The 18011-nt window shown below is 38.3% G+C and overlaps 2 protein-coding genes across 5 annotated transcripts in view; one reads left to right on the top strand and one right to left on the bottom strand.

Annotated features, from left to right (window-relative positions):
• The window catches only part of LOC103696246 (protein MON2 homolog), a 107800-nt gene extending 103103 nt beyond the window's left edge, over nucleotides 1-4697 (top strand). The window contains 5 exon segments of the mRNA XM_039131905.1: nucleotides 679-1003; nucleotides 1114-1253; nucleotides 1485-1606; nucleotides 1783-1984; nucleotides 4285-4697. Coding sequence (XP_038987833.1) covers nucleotides 679-1003; nucleotides 1114-1253; nucleotides 1485-1606; nucleotides 1783-1984; nucleotides 4285-4363 — 868 coding nt within the window. The 3' untranslated portion in view covers nucleotides 4364-4697.
• A 5164-nt stretch (nucleotides 4698-9861) lies between these two features.
• On the bottom strand, nucleotides 9862-17363 carry LOC103696334 (ARF guanine-nucleotide exchange factor GNOM-like). 4 transcript variants are annotated; one of them, XR_005514081.1, is made up of 4 exons: nucleotides 16119-17363; nucleotides 12324-16020; nucleotides 11549-11764; nucleotides 9862-10210 (listed from the first exon to the last, which is right to left on the bottom strand). XR_005514081.1 is itself a non-coding variant. In XM_039131904.1 (2 exons), exons 1-2 carry the CDS (start codon nucleotides 16884-16886, stop codon nucleotides 12424-12426), a joined length of 4365 nt encoding a protein of 1454 aa, XP_038987832.1. In that variant the 5' UTR covers nucleotides 16887-17363; the 3' UTR covers nucleotides 12147-12423. The 4 variants fall into 4 exon arrangements, 1 of the variants encoding a protein (XP_038987832.1); XR_005514080.1 differs by lacking the exon at nucleotides 11549-11764; XR_005514082.1 differs by lacking the exons at nucleotides 9862-10210; nucleotides 11549-11764 and adding an exon at nucleotides 10403-10786.
• Nucleotides 17364-18011: the final 648 nt, after the last annotated feature.

The raw sequence follows: 18011 nt of genomic DNA, 5'->3' as shown, positions 1-18011 counted from the left end.
CAAGTAATTACAATTCTTACCAATGCGAAACATGAATCAACTCTTGTATCTTGTTAGTTTATCTTGTAAGCAATGTGTCATTAACTTAGTTTTAAGAACTTTGTGTCAAAATCAGGGTGTAGACTGTGGGAAGGAGAAAAGCATTCACAGAAGTGAACTTTGGCTTGGTAGATAATTTTGGGTGGTTGCATTTCATTGTGTTAACTACGAGTTTGTATATGGAGCTGTACTAATTGTCAATAGGGTGAAATGTAGTTCATATATAAGCTCTCAAAACCAATGCATGTTGATGAAGCTAAGAGCCAGATTGTAACTCATGATATGTTGCATGTTTTATAAACACACTAATCCATGCTGTCATAGATCCATGACTTCATATTTCAAGGGGTTGAGAGGGAATATTACAGATTTGATAGTCCTTGCAGCGGTAAACATCATGTGTGGAGACAAGAAACATGAACATTTGGTGTTTTAAGACTATATAAGCATGTAAAGTGTAAGATATGGTCAAATATGTATGTTGTACTTTTATTTATCCTGCCTTCTTTTTGGGTTTGTAGTATTGAGAAACTTTAAATCAAGATTTTTCACTTATCAATGGGTATTGCTGGTAAAATAGGAATAATGTGATGCCATATTTTCTGCACATCTACTCAAGTGTTTTTTCTTTATGTTTAGGTGCATGAGTACTAGAAGAGATAACCCAAAGGGTTCACTTTGGAGAGTTGCAGTTGAGGGCTTCAACCGTGTACTTATTGATGATGCAAGCAGAGGAATTAAGGATTATAAAAAAGACCCAAATACCTATCGACCTATAAGAATACGTCTCTGGAAAGAGGTAGCAGATGTATATGAAATATTTCTTGTTGGCTCTTGTGGGCGTGCTCTATCTTCTGATGCTCCTTCAGCTGAAGTGCTCAAGACTGATGAGTTAATTGAGTTGACTGTTCTGAGTGTTCTGGGTGACAAGGTTCTTAAAGGCAAAATAGATGCTCCTCTTGAGGTGAACTACGCCCTAGACAGATTTTCTTAATGTAGATGTTTTTATTTTTTATGGATTGACCGTTCAAGTCTCAAACAGTTACTCACCTGAATAGGCATGTGGTCTTGCAGATTTTACAACGGTTAGTTACAACTCTTGATCGTTGCGCATCCCGTACAGGTTGTTTACCTCTAGAGAGTGCTGGCCTTATGCCTTCGCACTGCAGCAGATTCTCATTAAGCTGCTTACAGATGATTTTTTCTTTATGCAGGTAAAGCTATCATATGAAAATTGGGGCAGTCTTTAACAAATTATACATGTTCTACAGCACTGTTAAATTTACTTTAAAATTAAAGTCAGTAGTGAGAAAATATTATGATTTGATCCCAGAGTGGAAAACTCTGGGTAATATTTTCGAACACAGACTTTCCATTTATTTCCGCAGAATTCAGCACAATGGCTCATTGAATGTGAGCTAACTTGCTTGTTATTGTGGTCTCAGTTTTACTTCTGAAGACAGTTGGCATCCAATGAGATCAGAAGTTAGCAAAGTCTCAATTGATATTCTTATGAGGAGATGTGAAATTGTACTAAATCAGTTTTTGGATGATGAAAATCACCTAGGTACTTGATTAAGATATAGATCATAGTTTACTTTTTTGTTTTCCATAATCAATGGTCAAGAGTTCTTTTTTTGTTGTTATTATGTCTGATAGACTCAAAGAAGCATGTTCCTGTTGGAACTATGAAATATTCTCCTTGTCTTGCAACCTCTGAATGTGTGAAAATTGTTGTTGCAGGTGAACATCCACTGCCAAGTGTGAGAATTGAAGAGATGGTTTGTGTCCTTCAAGAGCTTGCTCGGTTGGTTATTCATTCCGGTACAGCATCTGTTCTTCATTTACCATCACACCTGAAAGAAGCTCTAGAAAAGAATGAGAACTTTGGGCGTGCCCATCTATTGGTTTTGTTCCCAGCATTCTGTGAGCTTGTTATGTCAAGGTTTGTTCATTTCACTCCTGCTTTATCTCCACATGTTAATATTTTATCCCTTTTGGTTGTTTTTTTAATCTCTTCTTTACATGACATGTAAGCCTTCATGGCTTAAACAAACATCAAACAAGAATGCAACTGTAATAACCATTTATGTTATGAATACCCCAAAAGTGATGGTAAAGTTAACTATAACTGTAGCATTAATCCTAGTCTTAAATATTGGGATTCGAGATTCTAAATTCTTATTCATCTTTCATTCCTATCAAGAACAAAGCTAATCTAATTCCTTTCACAACTTTCATATCAACTTTGACCTCCTTCTCTGTCAAGGTTGCTCGGCATAATATGAGCACCTCAACTAGTTGGGGATTTTTCAAATCTTTCTTGCATATTTGTGCCAGCTCAACTAGTTCTTCATCACTTTGTCCTTGGTTCTAGTCTTTCACCTTCTTGTACCCATTTGACACAAGCTTCCATAGTTTTATCGAGCATCGGACTCAATATTCTATTTTCCATCATGTGCTTTTCATTTGTTTGGCCATTTATTGCCAACACTTCTAAGTTCTAACCATACAATATCTTGTGTCTTATTGTCATCTTATAAAAGGAATAATCCCTCAGGCATTCCATTATTCATATTGCACCAAGAAGTACCTCACCATCTATTTTTTTTAGATCTGCCTCCATCCCACTCTAAATTATTTTCGTATAACATATCTGTGATATCTATACCAATAATATTTACTGGCAAAAATTTGTATCACCAACATTACATCCATCCATTTGTGCAGTCATTGCCATCCATCAAATATTCCTTCCTTGTCAACTAGTCATGTATCAAACATCATTTTCCACCATAGGTTATTTGTCTGACCAGCCAATAAGATCTACATTTTGAAATATATTTTAACACCCAAATTTCCCATCTCAGTCCCTTGAAGACACAACCAAATAACTCACAATTTAATAATTTAACATGATCTTAAGTTTCTTGCATATAAACAACATAAGAGATAATGAATTATATATGCAATCAGGTAACTGTTTAATATCTAATTTATTGATTAAAAATGAATTAAATCTCTTAATATTGTTGACTTCATAAATTTGAAGAAATTTCATAATTTGTATGGAAATCAATTTGACAAATTAAGCTCCATCATTTGAGGGCTTGAACAAATTAACAGTTACTTGTCTAATAAAGAATAACTGCTAGATCTATGAGGACTTGGCAATTCATGAGTTCTAATATATTTGGAAAGTTTAGCATTTATCATTACCTTTTTTGTTACTACATTATAGTCTGTCAATATACCCCTAGAGCTATCTTGGAACTGAAAGTTTGATGTCCATGTTCTGTATGGAAAATTCTTTGGGGCACCTGTTACATGCAAACGAAAGGTCATAGGACACACAAGTGCTGATTTGCTAAATTCTTAATCAACAGAACCCAGTATATGGCAACAAATCCCAGGAGTTCCACAAAACCTCTCTGTCAGGTGGCAAGAGAACTGTTTGTGTGCACATGACAGAAGCCTCACAGCATTACTCCAATGTGTTTCTCTTATTTATTGCCTTGCTCAAGGGACGCGTTCTAGCTACTATGAATATCTGCTATGAAGTATCATTCAAAAGCTTTATGAAATATGAAGGATTTCAGTTATAGATTAAATCTCATGCGAAGGTTTTTTGGAGAACAAACACTATGATTCCTGATTGTAGAGTTTCTGATGCCAGAAAATAGGATTGCCTGGACATAATTATCTAGCAGAACATTGAAATATCATGCAGTGAGGCACATCTGCCATGATTGGGACATTTGGCCTTTAAAATCATTATATTTGAAGTCTATATTAGCATGAAACAATTATTTCATGGGCATTGTTGCAGTGTGAAAGATGTCACAGCCTTAGCCGATGCTATATCAAAATTTGCATTGAAATTTGTGGGTAAGTTAGCGATGGGAAGTTATGAAAGCAACTTTCACAAATGAGCCAGGATGTCTTTCAGCAATCTTTTTTTTTTTTTTGTAGCAAAAAAGGATTGCTGAAAGACATCCTGGCTCATTTGTGAAAGTTGCTTTTGTTATGAAGACTGTTCTGGTGTTGTGCTGGGGAAGTTCACCTTTGGCATGAAGGACTAAACCTGAAAATTATCACAAATATTTTGAAACTAATGCACCATTCAGTAAAGCAAGAACTGATTTGTTTTCTGGAAAAACAATAGGAAGGTATTGAACTTGGAGCAGGGCAAGTCAGAAGTTTTGTCAGTTTTAATGGACTTAAAATTATTCTTTGATGTGACAGTGAAGCAAGAGTAAGGGAGCTTGTGCGCGTGCTGCTAAGACTCATTGCTGTGGAGTTGGGACTGCAGCATGTAACATGAGAATTGATCAACAGAATTGAGCTTGTGCACGTCCTGCCGGAGGCTCGTTGCCGTGGAGTAGGGACTGACATATAACATGAGAATTGATTAACAGAATTTCTTTGGTTGGATACTCTGTACGCATACCCAAATTAATGACGTGAAATCTCATGTAATGTATCAACTCCACACCCCCCTACCCCCGCGCGCGCGCGCGCATTCTGATCCATTGTAATTTTACTCGGAATGTTCTGCTTGCTTTTTATAGAATGCAGTCAGCGTTGTATCATTTCAAACATATCATGTTTCTTTCTTTTTTCCTGTTTGTTCTTTATTCATAATAATTGTTTCTTTATCATCCTCTTCATCTCCCATATTCGTACGAAAGTGAGATTTGATGCAAGAACTATGGTTCTAATGATAGGCCCCATTTGGAAAAGTTGTTGACAGTAGAGTTTTTAGAAGTAGAGTTTATATAAAAAGTTGTTTACTATTCGGTAACTACTTTTTTAAAGTGTTGTGCCTTTTGAACATGTGTTTGGTAAACAAACTGAGAAAGTACATTTGGTATAACAATGATCATAAAGGACACTAAATAGTATTATACAACAGAACATAATAAAATATAATATATATTAATACATAAATATATAATATAGTATAATATTAGTATAATATAATATAATATTGTTATAATATAGTAATATAATATTGTTGTAATATAGTAATATAATATTGTTTACTATAGCATAATAATTTAATATAATATTAAATTATTTAACATAACATATCAATGTATTATTATATAATGTAATATAATATTATATTTATAGTATAATACAATAATAAAGATATAAAATATTATAATTATTTGCATAAATTAATTTTTTATAATATATCATTTTTTTAGTTAGGTGATAAAATTGGTTAAACAATTATTAAAAGGATATTTTGTGTAATTATATTTTATTACGGGTATTTTGGCTTTCCGATCGAACTTAAAAGTGCTTTTTCTAAAAACTCCAAAATTAAGCTTCTTCCAAAAAGTTGTTTTTAACATTTTTAGAAAGCTAAAAATAGATTTTTCGAATTTTTTATCAAATACTCCTATTTCATCTGAAAGCGCTTTTAGAAGGTCAGAAAGTGCTTTTTGGCCTTCCAAAAGCTCTTCCAAACGGGGCTTTATAATATATTTGGAAGAGCTTTTGGCCTCTTTGGGGGAGTTTTTGGCAGTAGAGTTTTTGAAAGTAGAGTTTTTATTAAAAATTGTTTTCTGTTTGCTAACTATATTTCTAAAGTGCCGTCCCACTTTAACATGTGTTTAATAAATAAATTGAGAAAATATTTTTAGTATAACAAAATGACCATAAAAGGCATTGAGTAGTATACAACAGAGCGTAATAAAATATAATATATATTAATATTACTGTAATATAATATAATATTATTATAATATAGTAATATAATATTGTATACTATAGCATAATAATTTAATATAATATTAAATTATTTATATAACATATCAATGTATTATGATATAATATAGTAGAATATTATATTTATAATATAATAAAATAATAAAAATATAAAATATTATAATATTAGCGTAAATTAATTTTTTATAATATAATAAATTTTTTAGCTAGGCAATAAAATGGGTTAAACAATTATTAAAGGGACATTTTATGTAATTATTATATTTTATCACGGGTATTTTGGTAAAAAAAACTTTCTGACCGGGCCTAAAAGTGCTTTTCCGGAAAATTCTAAAATGATTTTTTTTTTCAAAAAGTTGTTTTTAACTTTTTGAAAAAGCTAAAATAACTTTTCGAAATTTTTACCAAATATCTCTATTTTATTTAAAAATACTATTGGAGGGCGAGAAGTGCTTTTTGGCTCTTCAAAAACTTCTCCAAATAGCGCCATAGTTATCAGTAGTCCGTGTTTGAAGTCTAAGGACATGTTTGGTAGGCACTAGAACCCATGGAATTAATCTAATCGAAAAGTGAGAGGGTAAGTTTGTTATATTAAAATAAAAATGTTGGAAAATTATGTGCACTTTCTTCCTTGCCTTCTGCATTTATTTCACCAGCCACGCATAAAAAAATTCCTATTCTATGGCATATATTCAATCCCTCCATGCTATGAGGCATAAGCTTTTTATATATTTTTTTGATTTGTTTAGTATGTGGGTGAAGTTTTGATTGATTAGTTGAAATAGAAGAGTTCGTGTGATACATCTCTCTCTCTCTCTATCTCTCTCTCTCTCTCTGCGCGCGCGTGCTTCTGACTGTCTGAATAGTGCCGCCATTGTCGTGGCCAAGCACTTGGAGCTTCGCGAAGTCGGAGAGGCAGTGCTCGAAGGTGGAGGTGGAGGAGGTGGCGGGATGCTGGGGGAGGGGGATCCCGAGGGTCTGGTTAAGCCTTCTCTGTCGAACAGTGGCCATAGGAGATCTAGGGTCAGGTTAGAGAGAGAGAGAGAGAGATTAAAGATCGGATTGGGGTTGTTTTGGCGGGACTTTTAGCGCCTGGTAGTTTTTGTGGCGCTCGGATTGAACTGAGTCATGCTAGTTTGCCTTTCTTTTTTTTGTATAGGGAAAAAAAAAAGGTTAATCGAGACAAGCTCCAAGGCATGAGGGAGAGAATAGGCAACCTCAACCTCTCGCAATATTACCTGCGATACATCATCGATCACTAAGGAAAGCAGCCTGAGGAGACTAAGCAAGACAATACCAATACAAGCCTATTATCGACGATCTTAGCAACTATTTTGTAATATAATATAATATGGATTGATGGGATGAAAGTAATTCGGTTCGTAGATCCTTCTCATTTTTGGATTAGAACGGCAAAAGTAGACACCCATAAATTCCCACGGCATTGATCATAGATGAAAAAAAAGGCTACACTGCTTCACAAATATCTTATTTTGTACGGGCACAGAAATAATTTGCGATCCTCTGCCAAGTCGTTCCGTGTTTCAGGGAAGACGAATAAATATGGACTACGAAGCATAGATAGTTTTCTGCAAGTAGGGATGAAGGCCGACTTCATTACAACTATACAATGGATTACATAACAGCCCGTTCAAAATATTGTTCTTCCTCCTTTGTTACAGGACATCAAAATGCGGAAAACGAATCAGCAATGGCGTCTCACGTTGGCAGGGAAGGTAACAAGGCAGCGGATTGGTCGCTCGCCAAGCACTTCATAGAGATTTTCTACCGAGGCCTGGTGATGTACTATGGAGTGGGTTATTACATGCATTGCTAGATGTTTTTTGTTCCTTGTTATTGTAATACCTTAATAGGTTTCCTTCAGTTAAGAATCTTCTTATCTGGATGTACTACAAAAAACGATAGAAAAAAAAAAAAGAGGCCTACTTCTAGGCACCCCTACAGATCCAAAGCAAGATTCTCACTGATGTTGTAGGGGGATATTGTGCCTTCTTCGAGAACAAGTATTTGCAAGCTTGCTAGCTATCCGCAATGTTTCCTCCTCTTTAGCCGATATCTTTGTTAAACCTTTGCAAAAGGGTCCATTTCAGACTTGAACGGATCACGGTGGTCCTTTGTCCAATATTGAACACGAGGGGGAATCATAAACATAATGAATTGATTAGGAGAAAGTTATGGAGATTGATTCAAATGAAGATTCTAAGCAGCAAATCGAAAAATTTAAGGGATCAAAATCACCCGCCGCTATTTTTAAATACAAATCTGATATTCATTTTCGATTTCTTGGTGAGATTAATTTTGTACTCAATTTTTCTTTTTGGTTGCACTTTTTCTTGTGAAATCTGTGACAATGCTTATTATAAGAATAGAAATCTTGATGGTGCTGGACTTCATTAACTTGTTGCTTATGATACAGGTGGTCGATGGCAATGAAGACAAAGCCGAATAAAATGTTTGTGAACATGAACAAGCCAAAGCCAAATCAAATGCCTCGTAGATAAGGAAGTGCAAGTGAACATGTACGTACTCCTAACTTTGTGATTCAGCATATCTTGGATAAATCTTTATTTGCACCTTTAGCTGCTCAGCCTTTTTTTAAACTTCTCTTTTTTCTTTAGGTAAGAACGAATGTGATTTCTTGTGTCGTCTATTTGCTTTTTTTTTTTTTTTTTTGGTCGACGGTCGCCTATTTACTTTTCATCGACTTCTGTTGTTTAGGATGTTTGCTCTTTCACACAAGGATTTAAATAATGCATTATACCGTTTCAACAGGCCCGGCCAAAACGGTGGCACATCTATTCTTTGTATTCCGCTGTCTGCCCGCTCTCCCACATCCCCCAATTCGCCTGTGGAAGATGCCTAGTTGTTTGTCAAGACCCGTTTGGTATCGTTTTTCTTTGCTTTTTTTTTTTTTTTAAAACAAAGGCATAAAATCCAGTTCAGAAAATATATTTGATTACTCTATTTCTATTTCTTATTTTTAAAATAATTTTTATTATTTCTAACAAATTAAAGTGAATTTTTTTTACTTTTATTTTTTAAAAAAATAAGTTTTTACCCTTTTCATCCTCACTACCCAACTTCGCAATCTCAGCAAAACTCTTCTACCTTATATAATATAATATATAATATCATATATGATATGACATATTATATATCATTGTAAAAGTAAATAATATTATATATGACATATTAATACATAATAATTAATAACCAAATAATAATATATAATATATAATATATAATTTTATGAATATTATAATTATAATCATAATTATTAGAATTATTATTATTACATAATATGATAATATTATTAAATATATAATGTTATAATTATAATCATATAATATATAATACATATTAATATATTGTTATATCATAATTATAATAATATAATTAGTATATCATAATAACTATAACATAATTATATAATATATAATTATAATATTAGTTACAATACTAAATATTTATCACAACATATAATATCATATAATATTATAGTTATAATAGAGTAATATTAATATATAATACTATAATAATTATAATAATATTTTAAACAAATCAATAAAATATTTCTTTCTTATTCTAATTATAAGATATAAGCCCCAGCCACTGACTGATGGATAGACTTGAGAAAAAAATTTCAGGAAGAGTTTCCTAGATATAGAATATACTATACTAATAATATAATATAATAATTATAATAATATTTATCTATCAAATAATAGGCTTTATTATTAAAAAAAAAGTAAAAGCAGAGAGAGGGAACCGAACTTATTTTCTATTGTAAAAATTTTGAAAAAAATAAAAACAGATTTTCTGTTTCTAATTTTTTTAAAAATGAAAAATAGAAACCATATCTAACGCGGCCTGAAACTTCTAAGCCCATGTACTTCGCTGAAACATGATGCCACTTATTGTTTCTTCTTTGACCAGTGGATTGGATGCAGCCCATGCCAACTCATCCATTTTAAAGAACACTACTTAAACCTAGCCACATATTTCATACACCTCGATGGGGAGGCACACTAGCATTCTCTCATTTATAGTGTGTCGATCTCATGGGGCAGTCCAACCAATACATGATGCACGTTCCATTACAATTTGGTATGGAAAGATAGAAATGTCGAATGGAAAAAGACGGTGTCCCACTTATTATCAAGTTCACGAACCAGCTGAGAGGTTAGCACATAAGTCTAGAAAGATGAAATAAATCGTTTCTGAGGTAGAGGTAAAGTTATAAACCATGTGGGAACACAGGAAAGCATGCGGTAAATTGATCTCTCAAGTTCTGAATGGGTCATGCCTCTTTTTATGTTGATAACCAAATGCTGCAATGACTGATATGAGGATATAATGCTGAGACCAGGCCTTGCACAGAAGTTGCAAGCTTAAGGGTAGCAGAATTTTGCTGCAATATCAGCCACAGCTGAGTTAACCAAAAGTAACGTATCCTGACGTTTCAAATATATTCATACTAACACAACTATAAGTCAGCCACACACAACTATACATACTAATAACATTTCCATAAGGGTATAACAACCTTTTCAAGTTCGAGCAGCATCAACAATATATTATAATTTACAAAGTGCAGCAATTGCAAATTGTGTTATGCATACTATTAGACTGAGTTTTCATGTTTTTATGAAGAAATAAGTTTGAGACGTGAATTTTGAACCAAAAGAATGGGAATTTGTTCTGCTCACCTCCATGATTTTTCTTTACGTGAAGCAAAAGAAGAGAAACCTAAGTCTGTAAAAATACGGCGACCATATTATTTTGCTATGCTAAATTCAGAAAAGTGAGGAACTTACATGAGAAAAGGAACTTCACATATTCTTCAGCTATTACTAGAAGCCTTGTTTTATCAATTAAGTATTGCCAAGCAGTTAGGCAATTACTAATCAAGTCAAACTGCCGGTCCAAGACCAAAATGCAGACTCTGACATCATAGAGTCATCCAAACATGACTTTTGAGGTGTACCTGAAGAAAATTTTCTCATCTGACCTTGTAGCTACAATATAATAGCAATCCACAGCGTAAAAGCTTTTAAACAGATAAAAATAAGCAACCAATGCATCAATGCAGTAATGTAAAGTGTGTGTACGCCCCTTCTGGACGTTCAGAATTCTTTCATATAGCCAACAGACTTGTTGAGAACATGTTCTACCAAGAAAAGAAAAAACATAAAATCTTCTGCTCTACACTGTTATATAAATCATTAGTCATCCCATTTTATCGGAGCCAATGCCTTCAACCAGATTCCATACTACCTCTCACGTTAGGACCTTCAACCTCACGACAGCTCCAAGTGTACCAGTTTTAACTGAACTTTTGCAAAAAATTTGCCCACCAATAACTATTACATTGTATATCACGAAGATATAGTAGTATCTGTGGAACTACATTACCGACTGTACCTTATCAGTTTCATCCATACTGTTTCTTTTCTTTCGTTCGTTCTTTTCACAATGATATTTTGCATGTTCTGTAATGCTGAAAACATATGATAATGATCACTGCATTATGACTTAAGTTCCACCATATATATCTATCCAATACTATGTATATAAATCTTGATAGGGTCTATAAAATTAAGACTGGCAACTGCCAACTGACAGACTCCCTCCACAGAATGTGGCAATATAGGCAGACTCAATCTTAACATATCAATACCTAAGACATCAACCGTTAATGCAAACATAACAAAAAATACAACATCGCAAGCTGAAGTTATAATCTTACCAATTGTGATCTAAGATGAGTCGTTCACAATAAAACATGGCTTGCACTTGACCACTTATGCTTGTGCACTAGTATTATCATCCAAACCTACTCTTCAGAAGCAACATGATAACTCAGGTCAAATTAGTTGCAATATTTTAAAAGATCGTAGGCACCAGAAAAGCAGCTAGGAGCCTGCCTAGAGCCTAGTTGCTAGGCAGCTGAATAGGTGGGCACCTGGAGGTCATGCAAGCTCAAAAGGTAATAAAAATAATAACAAATATAAGAAACCTGAAAAATAGTTATAATCCAACAAAGGAAACATCATTGTTTCAATCAGATGAGATAAGTTAATGGGAAGTATAAACTTGGCAACATCCAACCCTAATTACTCAACTGGTCTCATCCTCCATGCTTAGATATGATGCAAAATGCTAAGGTCAGTGCCTAAGCAGGTAGTGTAAGCAGTCATCGCTGCCATTTTCAAAACACTACCCGGTTGTCTAGCTTGCTTTGGCAACCCAGAATTTATCCGGATTCTAATTTCAACTAGATCCTCCAACAATGAAATTTTAGGACATCCACTGTTTCAATGAATAATTGCAAATACTCACAAAGAAACAAGAAAAGAAAAACTAAGCCTCATTTGCAGCAGCCAAACTAAGATCTAACATGCTCTCATGGAAGGAAAAGTGATGATACCCATAATAAACCAGATAAGAGTAGCTGGTGGTCAAAAAATTACAAGAAACCACGCAATATATATATATATATATGATACCAGAAGGGTACTCACCAATCCATTTCCTCTTTAATTTGTGGCAGATGACCACTAAATTTTGCTTCATGGAAGACTTTCATTAGTCTTGTACAAATCAAACTCATCGAACAAAAGCTCAGCCTCCAGACTGATCTGCTGATGCCCCAGCTGGTGACCCAGAACTATTGCCATCAGGTTGTAAAGGAGTACCAGATTCCCTTTGCTTAGCATGCACCTCCTGCTCTAATTCCTGTCCTGCAAACACTTCTGACTGCAAAGATGGAGCGATGTTGTTTACATGAAGCCATGTTAACTCCCACAAACTATCCCCACCTATCGTGCTCTTCCTTGCAAGGATCCCACGTGTTTTCATCACAAGCAATGTGTTTTTGAGGAGTTCTGGAATCAATTCTTGCAGCTTCTCACTCCTCTTGCCTCTCACCTTAACCTTCATGTACTTCTCCATCCAGCTAAGAACTCCCAGCCATAGCTTGCAGAAGGTGCTCAGTCCATAGAGTTCTTGTAATAGATGCAAAAAGACCTTGGAGAGTAACTTCATGGCATGCAAAAGGGTTCCCTCCATGTTCCGGTAATCTTTCTGTGAATGATTTTGAGCAACCTCCAGCAAGTCATCCATCATTGTGAATATAACAGGATCGAAAGCCTGTGTCCAAGATGAGGATGAGAGAGAAATTCCTTCTGCTCCTACCAGGCATCTCTGCAATGACAACAGTGCATGATTCCTCACTTCCTCTCTCTGATCCAGGCACACTTTTCTCAGTGCTTGCACTAACCTGAGCCACATCTCCTTGATTCCTTCGGATATTCTCTCAGCATCCTCAACCGCTTCCCTAGTCTCGCGGGACCAGAGAACTAAAGAATTCAGGGACTCCGCCATCAGATCCAATGCACGGACAGATCTATCTGTCAGTCCAACCCGAGATTCTGCAAACTGCCTTGAGGCTTCTACACAGAGAATAAAGTTGGCCGGTGTAAGTTGAGCCCCGTCAGACATGATAAACACCAATGCCTCAAACCCTACTTCTGAAGCCTCTGGATGGCGAGCTGTGATGGAAAGCAAGGATGTGATGGTACGCCAACCCATCTGAGATTTTATATGGGTAGCATTTGCCTTCACCAAGCGTGTAACTTCTTGTGTGATGTTCTCGCAATAAGCATCTGCCACACGGGCATCAAGCTTCAGAACCAACTGCAGTGACCTTAGGAGCTCATCAGCCAGATTCTCTTTGTAGGGCAGTAACCTTTGGCATATGCGGAGTAGTCCAAAAACTGCCTTCTCCACAAGTGCACATGGCATCACAGTGGACTGAACTATATTGGCAATGTGCTCATAAACACCCTGCCAGAGAAGCACAATTCTGTCACGGTTGTTCAGCGTAATGGCAATTAGCAGCTCCAAGCAAAAAACTGCTGTGTCTTCATCATCGGGTGAGCTGGTGACCTTCTGAGGCCGACCAGCTGCCCAAATAAGTGCCCTGGCAAGATGCAACAGTGAATCAGCCTGTAAAAACTTGCTCTCTGTGAATATACTGTCTATGTGGCACTTCTGTATTGTTTGAAGAGTTCTTTGATGAGCAGCGAGTTGCTGTTCGGTTGGCTGCGATCTCGGTTCTTCTGTGTCAAGAGATAAAAGCTGGCTAAACCTTCCCATTAACCCTGAGGATCTACGAGGGGTACCCATAGCTGGAACATGAGACGTGGAAAGTGAGCTGGGAGCAGGCTTTCCATGAATCGGATCCAAAGGCAATTCCGAATCATCAGATGCATCACTTGCAACACGGGCAGGAAGAAGGCCTAGCTTGTGCATCCTTAAGATGCAATCCAGTATATTTCTCCAGCCAGTGCGTATATGGTCTCCATACCTATTAGCTATGGTGAAAACTGTCTCTGCTGCCAATCTAGCTTTTGTGTCATCACCAAAGGCTGTAACTGGTTCCTCAACCAAAGATGTATTCAAAAGGGTTGTAAATTTGCAGAGGGACACAACTAGATCATCCAATACATCTTCAAGATGATGGAAGGCACATATCTTTGCGACAGCCAAGAAGCCATCTACACATGTTAGAAAAACTTCTTCGTGTTCTGCATAATCAAACACCACGGATATAGCAGCAATGGTGGGGCCCGACATGATGGCAAACATATCATGATCAAGGTATGGCCGAGAATCACAGACAATGTATGGAGATGTTTTCTTCGACTTCCTCATCAAGTCAATCCAACGGCTGGGAGACATCTCAAGAAAACCAACACCTTGGTCTGGGATGGTTCTTATCTCATTCCTGCAAATTGAGTGGTAGAGCTCTGACAAGAATTCCCTTGGGAGGTCATGGCCATCATTAATATGGCGGTTGTTCCGAATGAAGTCCTCTTCAGTCATCTTCTTCTTCACCTGCACATTGTGCTGATCCGTGTTGAGCATTATAAGCGAGTATGACAACAGGAGGGCAGCATCCTTGTTGGCAAGAATCTGCGGTGACTGTTCAAAGTATCTCTCTGAGAAAGCCTCAAGAACCCTCTGTATCTTCTGTGACTCACCTGGCAGCCGGAAGGTCTCCAGAAAGAGCCTCAAAGCAGTGTCTAGATTCATGTCCTGGAAATCAAAGGTCCCAGCAAATTCGTGAAGCACCTGAACACAAAACTCATCATGGTTGCCCAAGAAATCCCCGACAAGGTTCTTATCCAAGCCAGCTGTGTATCTGAAAAAGCATGCAACACTCTGAGGATCAAGCTTCTCAGGCAAGAGATGGGTTCCTTGCAGAAACTCCAACCCCTTCTTTGGGTCCCTGTTGAAGTGATCAGCACCAATCATTAGCCTCCTCTTGATGTACTTCCTGCGCCTAACAAACTTAACCAAATGGTCAGGATCAGAACAGTTCTCACACTTGACTGTCCAAAATGGAGTATATTCCTTGAGCTCCACTGGTTCTTCTGAACGTGGAGGTGCATTGCCTATTCTCTCAGCCATTCCCTGAATCACTGCAATCAGACCATCCAAGGCAAGAACATGCATTGACGACAATGGGCAGTTCACTGGGAATGCACTCTTTGAAAGAAGGTTGGCAAGATCTTCAAACACGTTGGTGCAAGTTATGTCACAGTCAAAGTTAGCATACATCTCTGGCATAAAAGTCTTCTGCCTGCAGAAGTCCACAAGAGCCTCCATGGCAACCTCCTGCTGATGGTAGCTAGCCCCATACCGGCTCTGTGCAAGCCTCAAGATCACACAAGAGAAGAATGCCTCGAGCTGCAATTTCAGTTCTGTCCGCAAGTGATGGTAAAGATTCAGAACAATGCTACAAACCATCGAAAGAATCAGTGGGCTCATAGACAGGCCGAACTGCATCAGATTCCGGAACAGCTCATCCTGTATCAAAGCTAGCAGTTTTCGGTGCTTACATATCGAAGGCCCTCCCAACTCAATGGCTGAATTGATCAACCCAAGAGCAAAAAGTGGCACATCCTCATCAAAAGCAATAGTGTTTGACCTAGGACTTAATCCAATTTGTTCACCAATGTTCAGAAGAGAGCACAAGAAGTGAAAAATCTCTACCATGCAAGCAATCCCGTAAGGCTCCACCATGATTCTCACACCATTGGGCACCTCCACCCCTAAAGCATTATCATCTCCCGAGCCCATCACAGTCCCGCTGCCATTTCCATTCTCCACCTGCTTGATCCCGAAGGCCTGATCCTTGTCGACCCCACCGATCTACACAATAAAGCCCAAAACTTGATATTATGATATACTTGTTAAAGAGAAGAATCAGCAAATAGAGGGATTTTTTTCAGCAAGTACAGAACCAGTACCTCTGATCTGATGGAAAGCGGCTCTGTGCCATCTCCAACATCAGGCAGGTGTGAGAAGATGCACCGGATGAGCTCGTGCATCGTGTGGCGGGAGAACCTCTGCAGCAGCTCCCCCTTGGTACCAGCTTGGTGGACGACACGGAAGCACGTGTTCACGATCGTGCAGACATGCTGGTTGCTCAGCAGAGACGACGCCCGGCTCCTCATGCATGCGAGCAACACCTGCAGGATCTTCATCAGCACAGCCTCCTCCGAGGCAGGGTCGGTCACCTCGAACCGGCAGCTCGTGACGGCATCGACGACCGCGTGGACAGCAGCGTCGGCACCGGGAGCCCCCGGGTCGAGCACATCGAGGGTCAGGATCTTGTAGATGGATGAGAGCGCGACGCTGGTGATGGGAGCGCCGGTCTCGTCGGAGCGGATCACGTCGAGGAACGGGCGAAGGTAGGCCGAGGGGTCGACGGCGCACCAGGGGCGGCGGGCGTCCCCCCAGGAGAAGACCTGCCGGCGGAGGGACTTGAGGGACTGGACGAGGGAGTGCTCCAGATGGTGGTCATCGGCCGCGGAGGCATAACGGCCGCCCCATCGGACGTTGCGGCGCATCACGGCGAGGACGGCGCTCACCTCCGAGTTGATCATGCAGGCGAGGGCGGCGTGGTGACCGCCGCCGCCCCAGGCCGGCGAGGAGGCGGCGGCATCGGGGGACTCTGCCGCCGGTTCCTCCTCGATGGGGTTGATGGCGGAATTCTGGAGGCGAGGACGGCCCATTTCAGGAAATCGGGATCTGGAAAGGCCTGAGGGCTGGTTGGGCAGAGCCAGAATCTGGATGCCCAGAGGTCAATTGGGAGACCTAGGAGGACATCAGGGTTTCTTGGGGGTTTTTTATGGGTTTCGATTGAAGGATTGCTCGAATGGGGGATTGAGAGGCAAGAGGGAATGTTGGGGATTGGAAAGATCGGATCCCTAAGAATGGAGAGTACGGTAGATCTGAACCCTAGAAAACGGGATTAAATCTTGCGAGAAGAGAGAGAGACAGGGGAGAGGAGTACCCAATGGAGAAAGAGGAGAAGCAGGTCGAGATCCGATAGCCAGCTACCGAGCTCGGTTTGCGCGATCTCCTTCGCCGCCGCCGCTGCCGCTGCTGCCAAATTACTGGATTTGTTTGCCCTCTGGTTTTCGGCTCGGACTGGGTCGGATTACAGGTCGAGTACCAAAACTTGGGATGGGTCTCCATATTAGCTCGGGTTGGTCTTCGCTTGGGTTAGTTATAGGCTTAAAAAAAAAAACATGCATCTTATAAGAAATTGCAAATACTACTTTTTGACGTGTCTAATTGATGTAATATCAATTTTGTATTTATCATATTGTTTACAATATGGCTCAACCTCCTCTTAATAAGGGTCCAAGTTCATCATAGGTGTCTATGTGGCAAATGATCTCAAGGTAATTATGTAATATGGGTTTTTTTAAAAAAAAGAGATGGAATCTGACGTGGAGTCCAGGCGCCAAAATACCTAACTAGCGCCGAAATTTCTGTAAAAAAATATTAACAAACAAGTCTTTTAGTCCCTCTTGCTCTCTTTTTCTCTATCTCAATATCTCCTTGGCTCTTTTTGTCTCTCTAAGATGGAAGTCTGTTCTTCAATCTCTAGAATTGGAAAGGAGATGCATCTGGCCTTGGTAGTGGAGGTCCGAGAATATGTCTATCATCTTGCAGCCATGGTAAAGACATCATGGTCGTGTGCCAATCAAGAAAGGAGGTTTTGGGCGTACCCTAATTTTGATGTAAGGAAATTGATTTAGTTCATTTTCGTTCCTGTGGGAAAGAAAAGGAGAGTCAAGACCGAGACTAATCAATCATTGTTACAAGTTGATGGAGGTTGTAACTACTAA

This window comes from Phoenix dactylifera, chromosome 11, assembly GCF_009389715.1.
Source record: "Phoenix dactylifera cultivar Barhee BC4 chromosome 11, palm_55x_up_171113_PBpolish2nd_filt_p, whole genome shotgun sequence".
In the NCBI taxonomy this organism is placed as follows: domain Eukaryota; kingdom Viridiplantae; phylum Streptophyta; class Magnoliopsida; order Arecales; family Arecaceae; genus Phoenix; species Phoenix dactylifera.
The sequence above is the reverse complement of the archived record's forward strand: the minus strand, read 5'-3'. Positions and strand labels throughout refer to the sequence as shown.